This window comes from Apteryx mantelli, chromosome 6 (assembly GCF_036417845.1).
Source record: "Apteryx mantelli isolate bAptMan1 chromosome 6, bAptMan1.hap1, whole genome shotgun sequence".
Lineage (NCBI taxonomy): Eukaryota > Metazoa > Chordata > Aves > Apterygiformes > Apterygidae > Apteryx > Apteryx mantelli.
The window spans coordinates 25,927,660-25,949,195 of NC_089983.1; the positions used below are offsets into that span (position 1 = coordinate 25,927,660).

Sequence of the window (21,536 nt, forward strand, 5' to 3'; positions counted from 1 at the left end):
TTCTTCCAGAAAATCTTTTCAGGCTTGCTTAAAGTAAGGTGGGAAACGATTCGCAATTTTTAGCCAATTTCTGCAGAGCACGCTGATTGTGATTCTCCAGTGCTCTTCTGTGACATTCAGACACATCCAGATTCACTTTGTGTTTTGTTTTTTTTTTAACTTTGAACTTGACTCTGAAGTTCTCAGAATTGGACATGGACAAGGGCTAGTGCTATCAAATACAACTTTTTAAATGGAAGCTAGAGAATCTGCGTGCTAGGCAAATAAATGGTCTTGCTATGCTTGAAATGAAGCTTGCTGGTTTATATGCTAATGTACTGTTTCTCATCACTTGCAAAAAAACATTTTTGTAATACCAATACCGAATGATACCGATTGGTTTTCAGTAACATGAACATAAAATGTTGGTGTTTTTGTCTGGAGCAAAAGGGAGTGAATTTTTCCAACCAATCTTATGTTTGCCATATCATCAGGCATTTTGCCACTTTCTCCATTCTCATGTAACTTAAAATGTTGATACAATATTGGTCTGTGGAAAAGACTTGTGATCAAATGACAAGCATAATGAAATCAAATCTTATTGGGTAAATTAATGTATGGTCTTGTTATCTGAAGGAGACAACAGCATTTGTTAACAGACCTTGGTGTTAGTACTAACAACTGAAAGATAATTTCCAGAATACTATTCAAATATTAAATTAGTGTTGACAGCCTCATTTTGAAGGTGAATTACCAAACTCCTTTTGTGGAAGAAGTTGAGAGTCACTCCTTTGGTAGTACATTATTATGTCAGCACATTAGTACCATTAAATTTACAACTGGCTTCTAAGATTCATTTTGGCCTGGTGAGGCTTATTTAAAAAAAAAAAGGGGGGGGGAGGAGGTGGGAAGGGAGGGTTAGAAGATATTAGTAAGGCCCCACAATTTGGGCCTTACGTGTTTGACTCTGCTACTTAACTGCTAATGTCTTCAGATCTGCGAATGCAAAGGCCATTTTTTACTTTGTGCAAAAAGATCAGTGTTGAGTAGTGGCAAAAGCAGAGGATTTGATTCTGCAAATTTCTGAGTGATTCCTGTGAAATTTCAACAGATTTCTGGTGACTGAAAGTGTGCCCAGCATAGAAGGATGGGACTCTAGCTGCTTACTGAAGAAAGTGTGACAGCTGCATGATTTGACATATGATAAAATTTAATTTTCTGTTTATCCAGTTTCTTTTCTGATCTGCATGAGTGAAGCTTGCCTAATTTTACCCAGTGACTTCCTAGTGCTCTATTAACTGGTTTGGCTAGCAATTGACTCTTTTGTAACCAGTCATAGGTAACTTTGGAGACATTGGTATATGTATCCCTGCATAAAATCTTGCAAGAAATCTTTTTCTTTTTCCTTTTTTTTTTTAACAGCAAAATTCAATGTTAAAATGCCTAATGATTCTGTATTAATCAGAATTTAACTTCTGTCTTCTCTCAGTGTATCAGTTGCAACAGGAAGCTCCTCATCCTAGAAGGATAACCTGCACTCGTGAGGTGAGTATCACAAAGATTCAACGTTTTATAAAGTTCACTAATTCCAAGTCTCTACTTAATGTTGTACAACCCAAACAACTGTTACATGAGAGACTTGGCACTGTGATTAGAAAAAGTAGCCTTGGGGGCACTGGTACCTGGAAATCCATTTAATCTAAAAATAGAATTAAAAAGCATTTTGAATATGATGTGTATATCTGAGAATCATTTACTGGTTTTGATTCTTAAATGAAAGGAAATGTTTTTCTGCTCCTTTTGGGGTTAGAAATTCACAGAAACAAGAGCAGAACTGTGCAGAGAAAATATGCATGTGTTCTTACACATATTGCTGCTAAATGCATGCAATAAATCAGCAGGCAGAAGACTGAAACCTCTTCTCATTGTTATTTGAACCAGAGTAGTTGGGCTTATTAATCCTAGTAACTAAGCTATGCAGAGCCACAGCTTTTAAGATTCTAAGCAATAGCAGTGGGATCCCGTTGATACGCAGTAATACAAAAGTTGAGACCTGCTCGTGGGATCAGTTGTTGGGACAGGCACTGAATTGCTCATGTGCCTTCGGCGGCATTGCAGAAGACTAGCAGTTCTTCAGAACTGTGGTGGCTTTTAACTGATACCAAACATCCACGCCACAGCAAGCTTGTGCTCATAGCTGCATCTGTCTTACGGGTTCAGTTGGGAACTTGGGAAGCATCAATTTCAATTTCAAAAATGCTGAAATGTTAGGTTTGACTTGTTAAACAATATTACAAAACACAGCTCATACTGAATAACCACTGGAAGTTATTAAATTGTTGCAATAAAATGTAAGCATTTTTATCATGTGCTAAGAGAAAGGAAATTAATCTTTGAAATATGTTAGTCATTTTGACATAGTATTAAATACAGGGGGACATAGTACTGTCAGGAACATTAATAGCTCACAGTTTAGATCACAAAGAGGATTACTTTACAGAATTAAACAGGCATTTCGCTGTCTTCTTTTCAAATGCCCAATTGTGATTCTACCAAGTAGTCTGTCAACTGCTAAGATAAAAAGTAGAGATTTAATGGAAGTGAAATATTTCATTTAGTGGAAACACTCATGTCTTCTTTTGTTAATTTGATAGATTTGTATATTTATAAAAGATGCAGCTATAGCTCCTTGCAGTTGAGCAGGATGTAGCTGTATGAAAGAACAATACACTAGTTCTACAAGAACAGCTTGGCAGAAAGATTCCTTTTAACCAGTGTTGCCACTGCTAATGAGTGCCTGTGCAGAGGGTTCTTCATGAGGTTGCTGTGCAGAGATCTTATGTGCACCCAGTAAGATGGGACGGAGATTTGAAGAAGAGATTTATAGAAGATAAGACCTGAGCTGTGAAAAAACAAGCTTTTCCAGTTTTGTTACACATTGCAATGTTATTACCGGGGTTCTTTTCCATTTTGTGTGTTCTCTATGCTAGGGTTTTTCATTGCATTATTATACAAAATATCTGAAGTCTTGTAGGATCTTGGTTTTCTAACGCATGTTCATAACTCTAAAGAGTATGAATGCCCACTGCAAGCAGTAAGACTATTTCCAGTTCAAGAATAATAACCCAGCCTTCCTGGCATGCATGGAGATATTCCTCTAGACTTCAGTGGGATTATTCACTTAACAAACAATCTGTTCAAGTGCTTTGTTGGATCTGATCATGCCTTATCTAACAGTCGTGCAGGATGGATGTGGACTCCACACCATCTGGAACCTCGCACAATATTAGGGGGAGCATCATTTTCTCTTGGTATTTCTCTTTTCTTCTTTTTCCTTGTCTTACTACCTGTAGTGTCCTTCCTCTCCCGCTTTTTCTTCTTGGACTGTTTCTTCAGGAAGTAGAAGGATCTCTGAAAGGAAAAGTATTACAAAAACCTGGACAGAAAATAGAGTGCCAAGACCATTGGCTCTCTCACTGATTCCTCATGTTCTGTCTGTCCACATATACACACCTCTCCGCTGTTGTCTGTAAGCTCTTTGGAGCAATTTGGGCATGACCCAAAACAGGCACATAAAGCAATTAGGAACTGACAGAGTCCTGTGTGGCTCAGCCAAACCTACCTTGTATTCAAAGTTATGCATATGCTTACCTAGATAGGATTTTTTTTTTTTACTCTCTTCCTCCAGTGTATTGTGTTTACTGTTGCTAAGTGCTGTTAAATAACTGCTTTTTTTCTCCCTCTCCAAAGATGTTTCACAGGTAGAAGTGCTAGTATGTGTGTAGGTATATGTCTATATGGACACTGTAAGATACTTAAAGGATTTTTGGTAACCTTCTGACACTGTTCACTGTGAGGTGCTGACATTGTCTGTGCAATCGCTGCAGGTTTTTATTTGATGCATCTTATCTCACAGAGCCCTGCTATTATTTACTCACGCAATGACAGACCTTCTTATAATGTATATTCATGAAGTTGCCTGTCTCCTGTGGTGATGAGCATTTCTTCAATTAGAAGTTTTGGAAGCCTCAAGTTTGAATGTTTTAATTCTGACAGGATTAGAAGCTTCATTTTTCTATACCCCTTTAATTTTCTTTAAAAAAAAGAAAAAGCTAAAGAAATGTAAGAACTGGGAAAATACCAGTATAGTTAAGGAAGTCTTGCAGCAGATAAAGTAATGATTATAACAGTTGTGCATGTAGATATGCACAGTGCCTATGTCCAACCTGTTCAGGGTGAAACTGTAAAATGACTGAAGAGGTCCAGCATATTCAGTATGTGGGATATAATGTTGGCATTATATCCCATACTAGTTTGACTGCAGAGAGATCTTTTGGCGTCTTTATACCCTAAGTGATGAGAAGTCAGAAGCAGAATTTATACCAAGTTCTCCTTCATAATGTTTCTCAGAATAATATTAGCTTATCAAGTTGAATAAGCAGAGATATAAATACCTATGCAGTATCTGAATATTCAAAAGGTCTCCTGTTGCTGGGGTGATGGAAATCCTTCAGGTATCACCAGACCCAGCTTACTTTATTTTCAGAATCAAACAAGATACCTATTCATGCCAGGCAAATATAAAAGCATCTATATGAAGCTTCTTCAAATACAGCTTATCCTGACCACTCTAACTGAATTTTAATACTATTAATTACAAAATTTTGTTAGCTATTATATAGGTGGCAAATTGAAAAGTTAGACTGCTTTGGGGAGGAAATTTTGATGGCTGAGTGGTGTCCTGCATGAACTAATGGCCTAAGCTCCTCAGAGGGTATCTGAGCTTCCTGCCTTCATGCCTGGAGAGGTCCTCCTGACCTGATTCTGTAATCATGAAGTCTGTCAGAATCAGTGGGGGTGACTGGAGGAACTGTACAAAGTGCCACAAGCAGTCAAAACGCTCCTCTGAGTCCTGTCGTTACTGAGGACAGAAATGCAACGCATTATTGACTGTAATATAAAATTGCCATGAATTTATTCTAAACGAAATTATAACATATGATAAACTTTTAATTAATCCCTGTGCAAGGGGGAGCGAAGAAAGAAGAAAGACATTTTGATTTTAATGTAGTTTCATCCCAGCCTTTGAATTGCGGAGTAAACCTGCGTCTGCACCACAAACACTATTGTAGAGACTGAGAAAGAAGTTAGTAAGAATTGAGCTAAATAACACAGAGCTATATAAGAATCAGTCAGTTGCAGATACTTAGCTGCTGAACAGAACATATTATAAGCACGTTTTCTTAAAGAATCCATATATCAAAACATACAGCTCTTTCAAGCTTATGTTTAACTAATAAAGGTAAAATTGAAATAATACACTATTATTGTGCCTTTTCTTGCTTCTACATTAATTTTATTATAATGCAGCTAACTGTTTTTCATTTTAAGTATTGAACATTTTATGCAGCTGAGCCAAATCTGAAGTGAAAATACATTCAGTGAGTAGCAACGGTTTAACCTTTCTCTGTGGTCTCAGCCTCTCCTGCTAGTGTTGAGCTTTGTGATCTGCTCTTTCTCAGCTGGGTTTCTATTAGCAGCCACGCATGAGTCAGTGGGGAACAGAATCTTTTCCTAAGTGGTTGAATTATTCAGCTGTATAAACAAATTCATAAATATTAGAAAGAGAGTTTTGGTCCGGAGTGCATCAAAGAGGTCAGTGGGAGGGAATAACATGTAATTCGGTATTAGCACATAAATTATTCCTCTTGCATTATTGTATTCCACTTGTTGAAATAAGCAAGAGTGATGATTAGAGGGAAAAGCACTTGTTAAAGAATAATTGGAAATTACACTGTAAAAACCCAACATTTTATTTAAGGTGTAAAGACACGTGTCGTACAATTGCTGATACTTGGAGATACAGCTAACAGAATGACCTACTTAACATGAAAATGCTTCTCAAATACAGATAACTCAAGTTTCCACTCTGTTACTCCAGTTTCATATCAGAGTAGCACTCAGATCAGTGGAGTTACATTCAGGTAAAAAGAGCATTGCATCCATCTGGGATTTTTTTATTATAAAGGTGCAGCAGAGCCAAGGCTTTTAACACTGCAAGATGTTCATTTATAAATTCCAAAGTTGATGATACCATAACATTTTAAGGATATTTGATTTCTGCATTAGGGTCACATACGTATTATAACTTTTTCCAATTAATATTGTATTACCTTCCTGGAATTTGTATTTGTTTTTGTGCATATAATCTTTTATATATGTACATGCGTATGTGCATATTTAGAGAATCCTTTAATGTCATGAGATACTTCAGATAAATATTAAATAATTATATATGATATTAAACCTGTCAAATGATGGAGATAATTAAGATCCCTGCCATTTTCTTTCCTTCATCCTAATCCAGTGCTAACAGTTAACAAGCCTGTTAAACAGGGTCCCTGTGTGGTCTTGTCAAAATGACCTCTGTGAATAGTCAACAAGTGTAGCATAGACTGGGAATATATAACGCGCATCTCTGTTAGAGCTATTCTCAAAGATGGCTTTATATGTATGATATTCATCCAGAACAACTTCCCAAGTTTTATAGTAAGCAAGCTCTTTTCCAAAGGACTGGTTATTGTAAGGCATTTGCCAAGTCTACACCATTATCTATTCATAGACTTGGTTTCACTGGCTTCACACCTAGCTAAGGTTACCTTTACTCATGCTAAACAATATTGCGGCCCCAAAATATTGCCAAAAGAGGAAGAGGCTCTGCAGAGAACAATTGGACTGTATTTTCAGCTAACAACCTTAGTTACTTTTTTGTTTCTGTTTAAAAATGCATTTCTTTTTCTTACATGAGTTTTAGGTCCAATCCAGCTGATGTTTTGATTCTATCTCCTTTACTTATAGCTGAGGAGTATGAGCATTAGGCTAAAGAAGATCCATTAGAAGCCTCTGAGTGAAATTGTTTTGGCTTTCAGTGATCACATGTAACTGGAGGATACCTGGGTCCTCCAGTTGGTTTATGGAAATAAAGTGTGGCAGGAATTTTGTGAAGTCCAAACAGACACAAAAAACACAGAAAGCCCCATATTGCTTCTAATTCTGATGCAGTTAAGAATAGCTAAAGTTAGAAAAATGCTAAGCCTTCTTTTATGCCTAAGTTGCTAAGCTGAGTAAACTTCATATAACAGTATATATATATGTATAGGTATAGGAAGTGTAATTCATGACCAGATTCTTTTTTATAAACTGACTGAGACCAGTGTCTTTTCTTGAGAGTTTTAAACTTAGCTTTACTTGCTAAGATATGAATTGTTGCAGGTTTGTAGAATCATAAAATATTTTTGGCTTTCTGCTTTCATATTTTTCTCTTCCTATGGAATAAATAGCCTACTTTTAACAAGAAAATATGCAAGATTTTCAAGGACTTGTGCATTTGCTTATCTTTAGGCTTGTTTAGCCAGTTGAGTGGAAATAATTGTATGCCTAATATTCTTGAAGAAATAGAGAATTGATAAACTTTTCTGGTAACCTTGAAAGCTTTTTCCATTTTTGAAATGATCCGGTCTCTTCAGGATCTTTGAAAATGGTTACCATACTGATCAGCTCTTCTTTGTTCTTATGTAGGAAAAAGAAATATTTTAGAACATTATTAGTCTTTCCAGTGATGGAATGATTTTTCTAAAGTGATGAACCATCACAACAGCTTTTTATTTCCTGGGATTATGGAAGAATTGTTATTTGACTGTACATCCAGATATATTTTTCGATATTTTGGATGTCTGAAAACTATATTCCATTGAGACAACTGGAGAAAAGAGCTATTTTTAATTTATAAGGCATTTTTCTGGAAAGATAGGAAAATGAAACTGAGGTGATAATTTACTGTGAATATTTTGCATTTTTTATAACTGAATCATTTTAGACTCTTACAGTTCATGTTGCATAACTGTTGAATTTTATTCCCCAAAGATTTCCCTCCATTAAACTTAGCAAGGGAGGATAATCTGATTCCTGAGCTGACTTGTGGGAAATTTGAAGTTCCTTAGGATTGCAGATGAGTTACTTATCTGAATCCTTAGCAGGCAAATTGACCTCTTCTGACACCTGTTGCCTGTTGTGTCCATTTGCATGGTCTGCTCTCTAGAGCATGGACTGTCTTGCGTTACATGTACCTGTAGGTCTTTCAGGTGATACTGCAGATCACACAGTTCTGTGAGGTTGAGTAGTTCAAGAATTAGGCACTTTCTAATAATCACTTAACCTTCCACTTGCCCTCGCTCTGGTGGAGTATGATAGTGACTTACTTTTTCCCAGCAGTGACGCCAATAGCTTTATGATAGGAGTTATCTTGTAAATTTAAGAATTTTGTAGATGTTTCACTGTACTACTGCACTTAACAATATAATACATTTACACCTGTGAAATGGTGGTGTTTCATTTTTTGGCAATTTGTACAAGCAATATTTAGACTCTCTCAGTTTGTATGAGCAAAGCCCCAGGGATGACGTGTGATAGGGGCAGTTCGTTCCTTCACACTCTGTTCTGAGCCTTCCAGGAGTCGACGTTTCCTGAAGTGCCGTGTTCACTTTCACCGTGTATTTTCAGACCGCAGTTCCCCCAGGAAAAATCCTAGGATGGTAAATGATTTTTATCTATACATTCAGAAGTGCATTTGTATCCCTTTCTATTTTACTGTATTGTAGACAGTATGCTTGCTATGTTGATATACATACTAAAATGTAACATCACAGTTTCCATTTGTTTCTTTCAATAGGTAGAGAACAGACCCAAATATTATGGAAGAGAGTAAGTAACATACAGATCTGAAAGTGACTTGTTGGTTGATAATATTTAGAGAAAACATTGAAAGTGTTTGCTGTGGACACTGTGTTTCTTCTGCCTGTTTCTCAGTAGAAGGATGTGGGGCTGGATGTCCCAGGCCCTGTTTCCCAGGCTGTTTTCCCTTGCAGTAGCTTGCTCCATGAGCTGCTCAGCTTTCTGTATGCACAATCCCGGCAAGGTCAGATCTTCCATTTTCATGGGTGTACCATGAGCAGTCACTGCATTTTCACCTCAGCTTAGTTGTTTCTGCCAGGCTGCTGCAACTCCATGTCCTTGCAGTATCAGATTCTTATTACAGTAGTGCCATTTGTCTGTCTAAAATTACAGCTGCATTTTCTGATGGATATGAATAGTATTGAATGCTACCTTGAGAAAAATGAATGTTGCTGCACTTTTAAAGGCTTGCTTATTCTGACTCAGAGGCTGGCTTTTGCAACAAATGTTTTTTGTAGGAAAAAAAAAAAAGATGCGGAACACAAATGTAATATAGATGTACTATATATATATATTTGTCCTATTTCAGACTGTTATGGCAATGATGATTAGATTTAGTGTGGGGAAACAAAGCAGAATTTATTTGTTTTTATTTTGGTATAAAATATGTAGCATAGCTCGGTTATTACACCATTAATTGCTGAGATCGTGTGTAATCCCCAAGATTTTAGCAAATTGCATAATGCCCCTGAGTGCTGCAAAATACTGTGTTGGATACCATTGGCACAAACCATTAAGCCCACAGCAGAAAATGGACTTATTTCTACATATTAAATTGATGGATGTATATTTTAAAAGCAGTAAGCTTGTTTCATAGATAAAGAGAGGCCTTCCTAAACCATTTGAAGTGACTTTGATGGCTAAAACCAGTCAAATGTTGGCAGAAAGGGAGATTAGTTTAAGGCATGTGTTCCTGCAAAGTAGTCATTTTTATAACCATTTCTTTTAAAAAGAAGGGGAAAAGGTGATTTAAAACTTTGAAAAGCAGTGCGTTTCAAAATGCCTCTGTTCCTTAGATTCCATGGTATGATCTCAAGGGAGGAAGCTGACCAATTATTAAGTGTTGCAGAGGGAAGCTATCTCATTCGTGAAAGCCAACGGCAACCTGGAACCTACACTTTGGCATTAAGGTTGGTAATTAATATTTCATTTTTGAGTTTAAAAAACATTCAAAAGATTGTACTGTGGTGTTGATTTTAATGCTTAAAATTCCTTTTTTTTTTTTTTAACCATAGTCAACATCTAATGAGCTTTGTATCTTTGTGGCCTAGTTACAGGGTTGGTATCTTTATCCTTTCCTAACCGTTTCTGAAATTCTAACTTTTGTTATTGTTTGCACCGTCAAGATAATTGTAATTGTGTTGTTGCGTAGTTTTCCTTCCTTTGCTCTTCTCAGGTCATTGTTACTGGCCGATAAACCAGTAGGTTTGTGTGAACACTTGTTAGCTAACAATGTCTGCACTTGCTCCGTAAAATTCTATCAAGTGGATCAGATAGTATCCCCACTGCAAAAAAGAATAACTTTAACATTACCTTTAGAGTGATTGAGGTTATTTTGGCCTGGGTTGTGCACCTTTGGAAAAACTCAGAGGGGAGACACTGATTGTTAGCAAGGTTTGAAATCTAAATAGGGCAGAAAAACGTTGAAAGAGAAGCAATTACTCCAAGTATTATATGGGAAAAATAAGATTATGACTAAAATAAGACTATCCTGAAATAATACATTGTGATGAAGCAATAAGCAAGGTCTAATAAGCAATACCAATTTCATCTACTTCTGCTCTTACAATGTTCATTCAAAACTAAAAAGAAAACAGCTGTCTTAACATCTGGCTTGAAGACAAAGAGCTCCTACCATTCACTCCTGATGTTGCAGAAAGCACAGAGTCTGCAGGCTGTGAATGATGAAGCTGCTGAGCATCTTGCAGGATGTATTGGTGTAGCTGCTTTTGCAAATGCTCTTCCAGTCCAGCAAATCATAAGATAAGTCTCTTCTAGGTTTCATGGTATCTCTTTAAACTGAAAAGGCTTTTTGAAAGCAGTAAAAATTCATTTTTACACTCAACAGAAAAGAGAATGGATAGCTGTTGATGATCGTTTGGGAAACAGTTTCAAATGGTAGCAAAGCTGTTACTGTTTATTTATTTTGAAGAAATTCAGCATTTGGCAAAACAACTCAGAATCTGAAAATGCAACCTGTTGCAGCCGTTTCACTGTGTTTATGCTCTAGCTTGATGACCCTTATATTAGAAAGGGTGGTAGTCTAGGATGCCACTTTCCATTCCACAGTAAGTAATGCTATGTTGTCTAGCTGTTGGCTTTTAAAGTATACGAATGCGGTCTTTGTGTGCTCTTGCTCCTTAGCTGAACTGCTGAGAACTTCCTGCAGTGCTGTGTTTCCCACGCAGGAATCTGCGTTTCCATTGACTGGAGGCAGTGTTTTGCTCAGTTTCGGTTTTTCCTCTCCCTGGGATTATATCCTCAGAATATACCCATTAGCCAATATTCTCACTCAGTGTGTTGAGTCTTATATGCTTATATCCAGCATGATCATCCTCTCACTTTAGTGTCTCTTAAAGACTAGATAATTTCTGCAGCCTTTGTCCATTCGTTCTGACTTTGGGAAATTTGCTGTGAGTTGTGATAAGTTTACATAAATTTACCTGTAGTTTATCACATTTTTCGAGACCATTGTTTGGATGTGTATTGCTACAGTGCCAGGAGGGAGGAGTACCTTTATCTGCAACATAGACAACTCCAGTAAGAATTTGAGTGTCATTTTCAAGGCCAGAAATTAAATTTGACGGGAAGGTGGTATATATGGGCAAAAACCCAGTCCTTTCCAAGTTAGATAGAAGACTTCTGTTGACTTCAGGGTCTTGGATTGCATGCTTTCTGTCTGGCTGTGGGACTCCATTTGATCTTTTCATGCTAGTCTTAAATGTTACTCTGTCATTCACATAATCATGTTAATTTCAAGATCACTTATATATTATTTTTGCTTTTCTTTCTTTACCTTTGTTTTACCTTTTAGAAGATGTGGGAGGAAAGAAAACTTGGTCAGCTGTTAGCTTTAGATAAAGAAACAGACATAGAACAGACTTTATTGCATTTTAAGAACTGAACCCAGCAATGTGGAGAAGCATTCTGATCCTGCAGTAATTAACATAATGAGAAAACATAAAATGAAAAAAGATAAAATGTTTTCTATTTGTTTTTCACACATACTTTGAAAAAGACATGGAAACATTGAGTAAAACATGAAAAATAATGTTAGGTGCTTGAGGTATACCCATTGACTATGTTATAGGGTAAAAGCATCCGCATTCTCTCTTGTTCTGTGTCTGTCCTCTTTGCTCATTCAGTTCTAGGCTGTGCTTAACAGTGGGCATCTTCCAGAGATACTCAGATTGTCATCGCTCTGCTCTGAAGATTCCTGCTTGTTGAACAACTTAATCTTACTAGAAGATACAGAATAAATTGTGGACATCATAAATCATAGCTCCTCTGTAGAGAGACAGAATTTACAGATATAAAAAATGTGTTTTTGTGAAATCTGGAAGAGACTGGACAATAATACTGAGCTACAGCCAAAATGCACAGAATGCAAATGTGGTTGGTGCATAAAGGTTCTTCCATGCACCATTCTACTCCTAATGCAGCTCTTCTATATTTCACTTCTTTTTAAGTTATTCTAAGGGGTGCCTTATTCAGGACTTGTCTATGCTTTAAATTCATAGCCTATTTTGCCTAATTTTCATTTTCAAACTGAATTTCATGGTTGCACATATATTGGACAAGCACATTAAAGGCCCCCCAAAGCTAGTTTCTGCCAAAATAACATTGGGGCATGAAGGTCACATTCCCTTTTTTCTCCTATGTCAGCAGTAGACCCTGTATCAGTATGTCACTTAATACTTGTGCTTCTTGTGGCTGATTCTGGGCTGTATGGGCTACGGATTGAAGTGGTTCTCTCATATCTGCTCATTTGCCTTTCTGTTTTGCAAACATGAAGTGGGAAGATCTGGGAAGAGATCTGGGTAAATGTTTGCAAGGAGTTTCTCCTAGATTATATACTTCTGTTATAATATCAATAAGTTTTCTGACTATGAACACACTGAGTTGGATCAAAGGACCGGTATAAAGTCCAGTCCAGTATCTGCTGTCTGATAGCTATGAATAGTAAATGTTGGAAGAAAAGTATAAGAACAAGATAAACGTATAATGATAATTCTCTGGTGTACTCTCCCAGCCTCTGAAGATTTGCTGCTCAGGGACTTCTGAGGCAGAATTGTTACCTCTGGTATTTAATAGTGTTTGATAGATACATATATATATTTTTTTTCCTTGTGGCTTTCTGAACACATTTTTGAACTCTTGCAGACTTTGCTGTCTGCAACTGTAGAATGAGTTCATTGGCTTAAGTCTTAGGGGAAGAAGCATCCCCCCCCCCCTTTTTTTTTTTTTGAGAATTCTATCTCATAATTTCATTTTATGCTCCCTAGTTTTTATATGAAGAGAAACAGTGAGCAATTGATCTCCATTTACCTTTTCCATGCCAATCACATCCCTCCTATCGATCTGTAAGGAGAAGAATGAATCCTAGGCTATACATTCAGGTTTTGCAGTGAAGCTCTTCCATACCTCTCATCATCTCTGTCATCTTTCTTTGAGCCTTTTTTTATTCTGGGATGATCTTTAGGAGATGAGGCGACCAGAACTTAACATCCTATTCAGGATGACCAGGGCCATGAAGTTTTCTTTCGTTGTTCTCTAGATCTTTCTAAATTATTTTTTGACCCATGTCAGAAAATCCTATTAATGTCATTAGGCTGATGCTTTTATAGAACTAACTTTAGTAAATCTAAAGATCTTATTTCTGAGTTGCAGCTACAGACATAGCCTAACACACATTAAATGACAGAGGACAGGACAAACAATAGCTTTTAAGGTCTTAACCAAGTCAGTCAAATATTCTTAGTGCAATGCTGTGGAACAGTTAACTGAGTTCAAAATTAAGATTTTGAATATTTCATCTTTTTTAATAAGGTGGAGCAAGTGATTCTCACCCAATAAACTTTTCAGTTAGCTAGGTTGTCTGTGAGTTGCTATAAAATCTGCTTTCCACTTACATAAGAAATTGCCTTTGATTATCTTTTGATTAGCTATTTTTTTCTACTTTCCTCCATTATTGTTCAATTAATTTGCATCATCACTCTTTTTTTTTTTTTTTACAGATTAAGTACCCTTTTAAATTGAAATATGAAACAATAGAGGTTTCGTTTCCAGGAAACAAATTTGTCAGAATTTCTCACAAAGATAGAAATATATTCTAAGAGAAAAAGAAAATTATAATCTAAATGTTGTTTTAAGTGTGTGAGTTTGGTTAAATATTCAGAGCTGTCCTTCAAATAAAATTGATGTTCAGAGGCTAAGAAGGCCTGTGAAATTCTATCAGTTCAGACACTGGATGAAAGAGGATGAAGCATAAACACAAATGAGAGCATCAAAACCAGAACCCTCCTATCTTAAATGCATGTACTTAATCATGAATGTGGTTTCTCATAGTTTATTTTTAAAAAAGAGCAGAGCAGAAATCACCAATGTTTACTAATTAATTTTAAATCAAAAAATACCACTGACAATTTTTTGCAACCCTGAGGCAAAGTTTAAAAAAATTACTAACATGAGAAAATTATTGTAGATATATATGTGTGTCCATACATATCAGGGAGTCTCTGTGACTATAAAAATATACAAAATATGTTGTAATGTTAATTAGATGTTCCAAACAGATGAAAAGAACTGAAAATTTCTAATTAATTCCTGGAGGTATTAGATCTGCTTTTAAATTTGGCAAAACAGTAGGGCAGTATTTAATACTAGGACCCATAGCAAATGACAGTAACAATAAGACATGGTTTGCAGTGTAGCCTTTTGTGGTTGAAAGCTTGTGTAATAATTAGGGTGAGGATAAAAAGGAAATCGGTAGAGATTGTACTGGTGGTAGGCGTTGAAGTGTGATGGTACTGCATGTTCTTTTGAGCAGATATCTGCTGTAGCACGTTTAGTTGGTTACCATGGTTTCCCTTCCTGCAAATTCTATTGTTGTGATATTGAGAATGAATTGAAATAAGGTTCTGCAGCATGATTTAAAAAAAAAAAAAAAAGTAATAATGTTAGCTGTGATTATGAATCACACTTTCTTTACGTTAGGTGATTAGGGCACAAATTCAAGATTATGTGGCATCAGGAGAGAATTGTTAAGGCAAACTTAATGTAAAAAATTATTAATCCTTAGTTTATTTAAGCAGTTTCATGTATTGTCCAAGAACTTGATATATTGATTCTCTCTCTCCCTAAATTATGAAATGACCTTAACAAATTGGCCACTAATGTTTTAAAGGAGACATAACTGACAGACTGTTAGAGTATAATGATGCAAATGAACCTTTTTAATTTCAGAGGACAATTGCTTTGATAGTGGTATGCTGTTCCCTTAGAGCAGGTTCTTTTGGGACACCCATGTAGTGCTCCTCCAGAACATTCATCGACTCCCCTGCAATTACTTAATGTGCATAAAATTCAGTGTGTGCAAAATGCTACAAATTCAGAGATCAAAACTGCACATCTGCATTCTGCTAGAAAGACTCATTGTGCAGGTTGGGATGTAGGAGAGGAATCAGGGACAGACAATTGTTTGAAGCAACTTTCTTTGTGGTAAAAGCGGAATTACATTTTTTAATTATGAATATAGCAAAATTTGGCCACACCTTATCCTGAATCCACAGCTGATCTATGAGTAGGCAGGGATGGGGAGATCTGCGTTACAATAGTAGTAGTACATCCCTTCGCTTTATCATAGTAATAGTATTCTAACATTATGTTAGTTGGTAGAAAAAAAAAAAGACCATTTTAAGGACTAAACTTTGCCTGTCTTTCTATCTGTGTATTTTCTACCCAAATTGAAGCCCTGTGCCAGACACTGGCAGTAGCAAGGGCTGATTTCAGTTTCTAGAAACCTTTCTAAAATATCTACACAAGTTGTTCTCCAACCGAGAAACCTGGGAAATTCTACACACCTGTGTGTATATGCATATGCACACGCATGCACACGCACCAACTTGAAAGCTTAGCTGGGTTGAAGAGAATTGCTCCGAAATGTGACAAAAGGTATCAGTGGGGTAAATATGTTTCAGCGTTTTGATCAGTTTCCTTTATTCGGCATCAAATGCCAAAGGCGCTTCTTCCCCTGGGGGCGGCTGCAGTTCTCGGGGAAGGGAAGGGCTCGTCCTGCCCTCCAGGCTTCCAGGCGCACAGAGCTCGCGGGAGCATTTCAAAAGTCAGCCACTCGCAGTATCTGGGGCTTTGTTTTGATGAAGGAAACAGTTCATGCTTAAAGCTGTTTTAACAGGCTGACACAACAGGTATGCCAGCTAATGCGCTGGGCTTATTTTTCCTTGTGAAGAGCCAAATACTTCTTTTATGAAAGCTTAAATTCTGCCGAAACTAAACCTGTCATCCTGTTGGCTGGATACATCATACGAGCTAGAGCTAGCCTCAGGGAATTGAGTGTGCTGATAAATTTTGGAGCACACTTTTATACTCTAATATAAAACAGTTGGACCTGTATTTAAATAAGCTTCTATGTAAAGGAAGTTTCTTTTTCTAAATAAAATTTCAAATTAAATAATATATATGCTGTTACTTCAACAATAAAGTGGAATGTACAGCTACCAGTAAATAACCTGGTCTGAGGATTCAGGCCTGAGTGAGATGTCCTTTACTTTGTTTTCTGTTAGTGTCCAAAATATGCAGAGGAAGGCCCAATCCCTGTCTAAAATGGCTTACTATTCAAGAGGACAAATAGATGAAGCTCAGCAGATGCAAATTAAAGCTATCTGCCATTTATATAGGGCAGATTGCTGCAACTGCTTCCATCAGCATTTTGCTCTGTGCATGAACTGCCAGTAAGCTATCAGATGAAAACAGAAATCGCACTGGATTTGAGTAGTCCTTCCTGGGTTCATGTTAGCTCAGAAAGTGCTTATTTCTGCCATGTGGGTACATTTCTCATGATACCTTGATTGTTTGGCTGGAGTATTTTGGATACTGATCCCAATGAGGGATAGGTCAAAGCAGCTAAAAAGATGATGGCAAAGAAGGTGAAAAGAGAATAGTGTTAGGTGGGGGCTTTGGCTTTGGAATATGCTCCCCTTGGAAATTAGTGCTCTGTGCAAGTCTCACCTTTTGTTAATGTGGAGATCTGTACAGGATAATTGCTGTAGGCAGTGCAGACCAGAGCGGCTGGAATGGCTGTCCTGCTCAGGATCTGTCTTGCATAAGTGCGCCTGGGCACTACTGAGATGGCTTCGCTTAAGTATACAGAACAATAATAAATAGCTACTAACCTTAATGGGTGATTAACTGGCTACTTAGGCCCTCCCACAGGCGAGAATGCTTTTTTCCTTATGGTTCATGTCTTCTTGCTGTGTTCCTGTTCTCCTTCCCTCCTCTTCCCATCTGTTGTTGTTGTCAGCTGTTTTCTTTTGCCTAGAATGTCTAATTTATCTTTGGCAATTCAGTTTGCTGCAGACTTTATCCTGCTAGTGTAAGTTCAGCTCCTCTCAGAGAAGTTGTCTATGCTTTGGTGGTGTTCTGAACTTTTTGGTAACTTGTCCAAGAGCTGTATTCAGTGCACATAGTTTATGTGCGTTTTATCATGTCCTTGCAGAGCATACTGTTCACCTTTGACTGTGGCTCCTGCTGAGCCACACAGACCTGCCGTAACCTGTTGCACGCTGAAGGTGCTTGGGCTTTTGATGAGGCACTGTGAGGGAGCCGGGAAGGTCTGGGTTCACTTTTCAGTTTCCTGTATGGCTTAGCTCAAGGCTTTAAATTTCTCTGTGCCTCAGTTCTCCATCAGAGAGGCTGTTACTTTCTTCCCATCTTGTCTCACGTGTCTGTTCAGTATGAAGCCGAGGAGGAGCCTAGACAAGGAACTGAAACGTTGTGCCACATCTCTCAGGAGACCCTCAGGCACAGCTCTTGAGAGGGAGTCTTTCCTGGGCTATTTTTATGGTGCATAATGTCTATCTGGATTGAGGCTTCTAGGCACTGCCATAGTTGAAGTAGTAAAAAGTCAAAATATGATACAATAAGTTGATAATGAAACATGAGTATGTATATCTTTACATGTACATAGTGTGCCTGGCCTTGCTCTCTCCTTTTCCCCATTCTCTCGCTTTTAAAAAGGAGATCTCTTTTCTCTCTTCTGCAGGTTCTACTGGATTGCCTTTTTGCTCTACTGCTTTTAGAAAGTGCTAGTTAGAAGCGTATTTTTGAGTTAGTCCTTTAGTTGGCCTGTTCTTTTTTATGCTTTTGAAATATATAAATCTGTGTGTTTGGGGAGACAACTTTTTTCCTATGCTTCATCAATAAGTACAAAAAGTCCTTCAGCTGTAAATACTATCGGCACGGTATAAATATGCTTTCAAAATAACACCAATAGCCTCATATTGTTTAATCTCATAATAGTTTTCATCAAAACATTTATGAATTATTCAAACACCAAAACAACTGACAACAATAAATGTTATTTGGCCCAGTTTTTCTCTTCCTTCTCCTTCTCAATGAGGGAGATGTAACTCAGCTGAGTTCAGTGTAGCTACTCCTGATTTGATGGGTGCTAGGAAGAGAATCAAGGTCTTTTTTTTTTTTTCTTTTATAACTTGAGATGAGTAAATGGACTCTAACCATTTCAGTAATAAATTGAGATCTTCCCTAGCTACTGCTGCACTTGCACCAAGGAAGAAATTTTATTCTAGAAAAACAGAATGTAATAATAGAAAAACTGTGAGTCTTTATTGCTGAGCTGTTGGTAGACAAAAAAAAAATTCTTTTCTTTCAAGCCATACCTAAATACTCAAGCTAGATGTGTGTTTGTATTTGTATGTGCTACATGTGTTCTCAACAAGCTAGGGTACCAGCTGGATGAAATCTTTTAAATTTATTCTGTTTCACTGAATCCTGTTAAAATGAAGAATCTCTGGTATGATAGGTAATTTTAATGGACATATTACTTTACAGTGAGTGTTTATCATCTGTTCTCTCCCACTGTAAATTTACAAAACATTTTAACAGCAGATCAGGCATCTTCCTATGAGAATTAAATTCTTATAGATAGTAAAACACTGCGGAATAGTAACCGTGGTCAAGAGATGTTATGGGGGGTTATCCATGTAAAGCAGTCTATTGATTTCATTACCAACGTAACACTATTTTGAAAATGCTAAGGCATCTAATACATTCCCCTGAATAGTTTAATTCTGATTTTAGTTTAGTGCATTAAAATGTAACTTTATTTCAAAAGACTTGATAGTACAACGCTTTTATTTTTTAGCTGCTGCTAGATAGTGCAATCTAGACTTCTTTCAGTAACTATCATACATACAATAGTCTAAATGTTTTGCAGTATATTCAGACTATTGTGTGCAGATGTCATGTCATAAATCACTAATATGCAGTCACCTCATATGCTGTTTCCCTCTGTGTGTCAGCTTGCCCTGCCAAATCACAGAAACTGGTTTCTGGCTCTGCCTACAGTCTCTGTACTCGTGGATGCACCACGTGGATTGTGCACTTGCACTGCAAACTGGGAGTGTCTAATAGAGCGCACAGGAACCAAGAGTCTTGGGTGCTACACTATGATATTGGCCCACTCGGTTGCTGTGGTCAATTTATTTAACCACTCTGTTTCTTCATATGGAAATGGAGGCAGCACACTGAAATCTGTTGATGAAAAATGCTATTTCTGTTTTATACATCTTTTATATACAGTATAATCTTTATAAGTCTTTTCCACAAAGGATTTTTGCTTTTGTGAACCATCAAATATTGCTATATGTATCAGAAGTGCTTCAGGTTTTCATCCTGGAAGTAATAGTACCTGCCACTACTGTAACACCCACCTACCTATGGCTTTTTTGGTTGTGCTTTAGTGAATCTTTTGCATTACCATACATAGAACCAGGTTTGTAGGTTGCGTTTTTGCACATAGCAATAAGAAAACTTTACTTTTTTTTTTTAACTTTTAAAAAAGTTTGTAAATGTTTCATCCTGTATTACTGTGCTTGTTTGTTACCAAGGAATGCAGCTCTGTGGAAAAATCATTTTAGAGAGCAGAATGAGTATGCTGGCAAATCACAGTTTTTCCAAAAAAATGAGTGCCTTCTAGAAGTTCAGAGGTAGAATACATTGAGAAAATGACCTTTAAATAAGTTGCACATTGTGTAATAGCTTTAAGTAAACCTGCATTCTAAATCTGGGCTTAATAGTGGTTTAAGTTAGTTCAGATTTGACAAAATCTCACTGGAACAAAAATCTTACTGTGGTTCTTTTTAATCTAAAGGAAGCTTTGAAAAAGAAGCCATTATGACATGTTTCAGTATAAAATTTGAGACCTTGAAGAATTCCCTGTGGAGTATATTACAAAAAGAAAAGCAACACCACCACCACCACCATACTTTCCCACTCCCCTCTCCAAAAACCTGTAGTTCTTAGTTTTTCATCCTAGCAGATCATAGATAATGCCTGAATGGTATAAACTAATTACACTTGCAGAGCTATTTTATGATAAGGACGCTTCTTTGTATTTTAACTTTGTGTCATCCACTCAGGTTTTCTTGATGTACTAAATAAAAATATGCATGTTGTCTTAGTAAGATCCATTTGCAGGAGCAAGTTGCTTTTAGGATGAGAAAACCTGTACAAGCAAAGAAGTATGACAGTAATGAGTAATTTAAATCCTTTTAGGAGAAACTGCTGTAAATGAAATAAAAATGAGCGTGTTTGAGCATAATGCTATGGCACTTCCTTCTCCATAGTAAAGACTGCAGTGGAATTTTCATTACAGGCCTGATGTTGTTCTACATCTAAATTTATTTGGAAAAGAATATCATATATGACCCAAAATGAACATGTTATATGTGGGCAGAGAGTAAAATTTGTATCCATATTTTGAAATTTGCTGAACAGAAAGTGGTAATAGGTAGTATCTTAACTTGGAAGTTCCGTTTTAAAAGAATAGAAAAAATTTCAGTAGCATGAGTCACGCACTAAAATTAAGTCTGAAATTTTTGGTAAAGGAGCCTAAGTATTTGCTTAATGTGAAATTGCAAAAATCACTGACCTTCTTGCTGGTAACATTTCCAGAAGGTTTTTATTCCAGGCATGTCAATATGAGTGTCTAAAGGACTGCTTTCATTTAAGGAAAAAATACCAAGCTTCTACTACTTTCCCATGTAGATATAACTTCAAGTGTATCTTAATCGCTAACTACAGTGGGGAGCAAATAAGATATTAGCCTTGTGAGGAATTAATCCTTTTCTTCCCAGGAAGCACATCCAATAGAGAAAGCAGTAAAACATTGCCCAGAGCTTTCATATTGATTCTGATTCAATCATCAAATCAATTCCAGTGACTTCTATCAAGTTTAAATGGAACAGGACATGAAAACACAGTACCAAGAATGGGTAATACACCTGTACAAGAGCTACATTTCAAAACCAACCATATTATTTTCAAATAATCTATTAGTAGTCAAGAACACTGTTAAGCATGATCTTAAGTGTTAAGTGATCTTACTGCGTATTAATGACATACATGTTCCTTGATCAGCTGGCATTTGTTCAAGGTGTGAGATGCTGAAAATCAGTGAGGCTGCTAAAATAAGACATTGAGAAAAAAAGAAAACTTATTTGTTACAT

General features: G+C 36.8%; 1 protein-coding gene across 4 annotated transcripts in view; it reads left to right on the forward strand.

Annotated features, from left to right (window-relative positions):
- Positions 1-21,536, forward strand: part of CHN1 (chimerin 1) — a 105,569-nt gene that overhangs the window by 24,469 nt on the left and 59,564 nt on the right. For 3 of the 4 annotated variants that reach the window (XM_067299028.1, XM_067299030.1, XM_067299029.1), the window contains exons 4-6: positions 1,469-1,524; positions 8,708-8,739; positions 9,786-9,899. In XM_067299028.1, coding sequence (XP_067155129.1) covers positions 1,469-1,524; positions 8,708-8,739; positions 9,786-9,899 — 202 coding nt within the window. Of the gene's footprint in view, positions 1-1,468; positions 1,525-8,707; positions 8,740-9,785; positions 9,900-21,536 lie in introns of those variants that run through there. The other variant, XM_013960629.2, reaches the window with a different exon arrangement.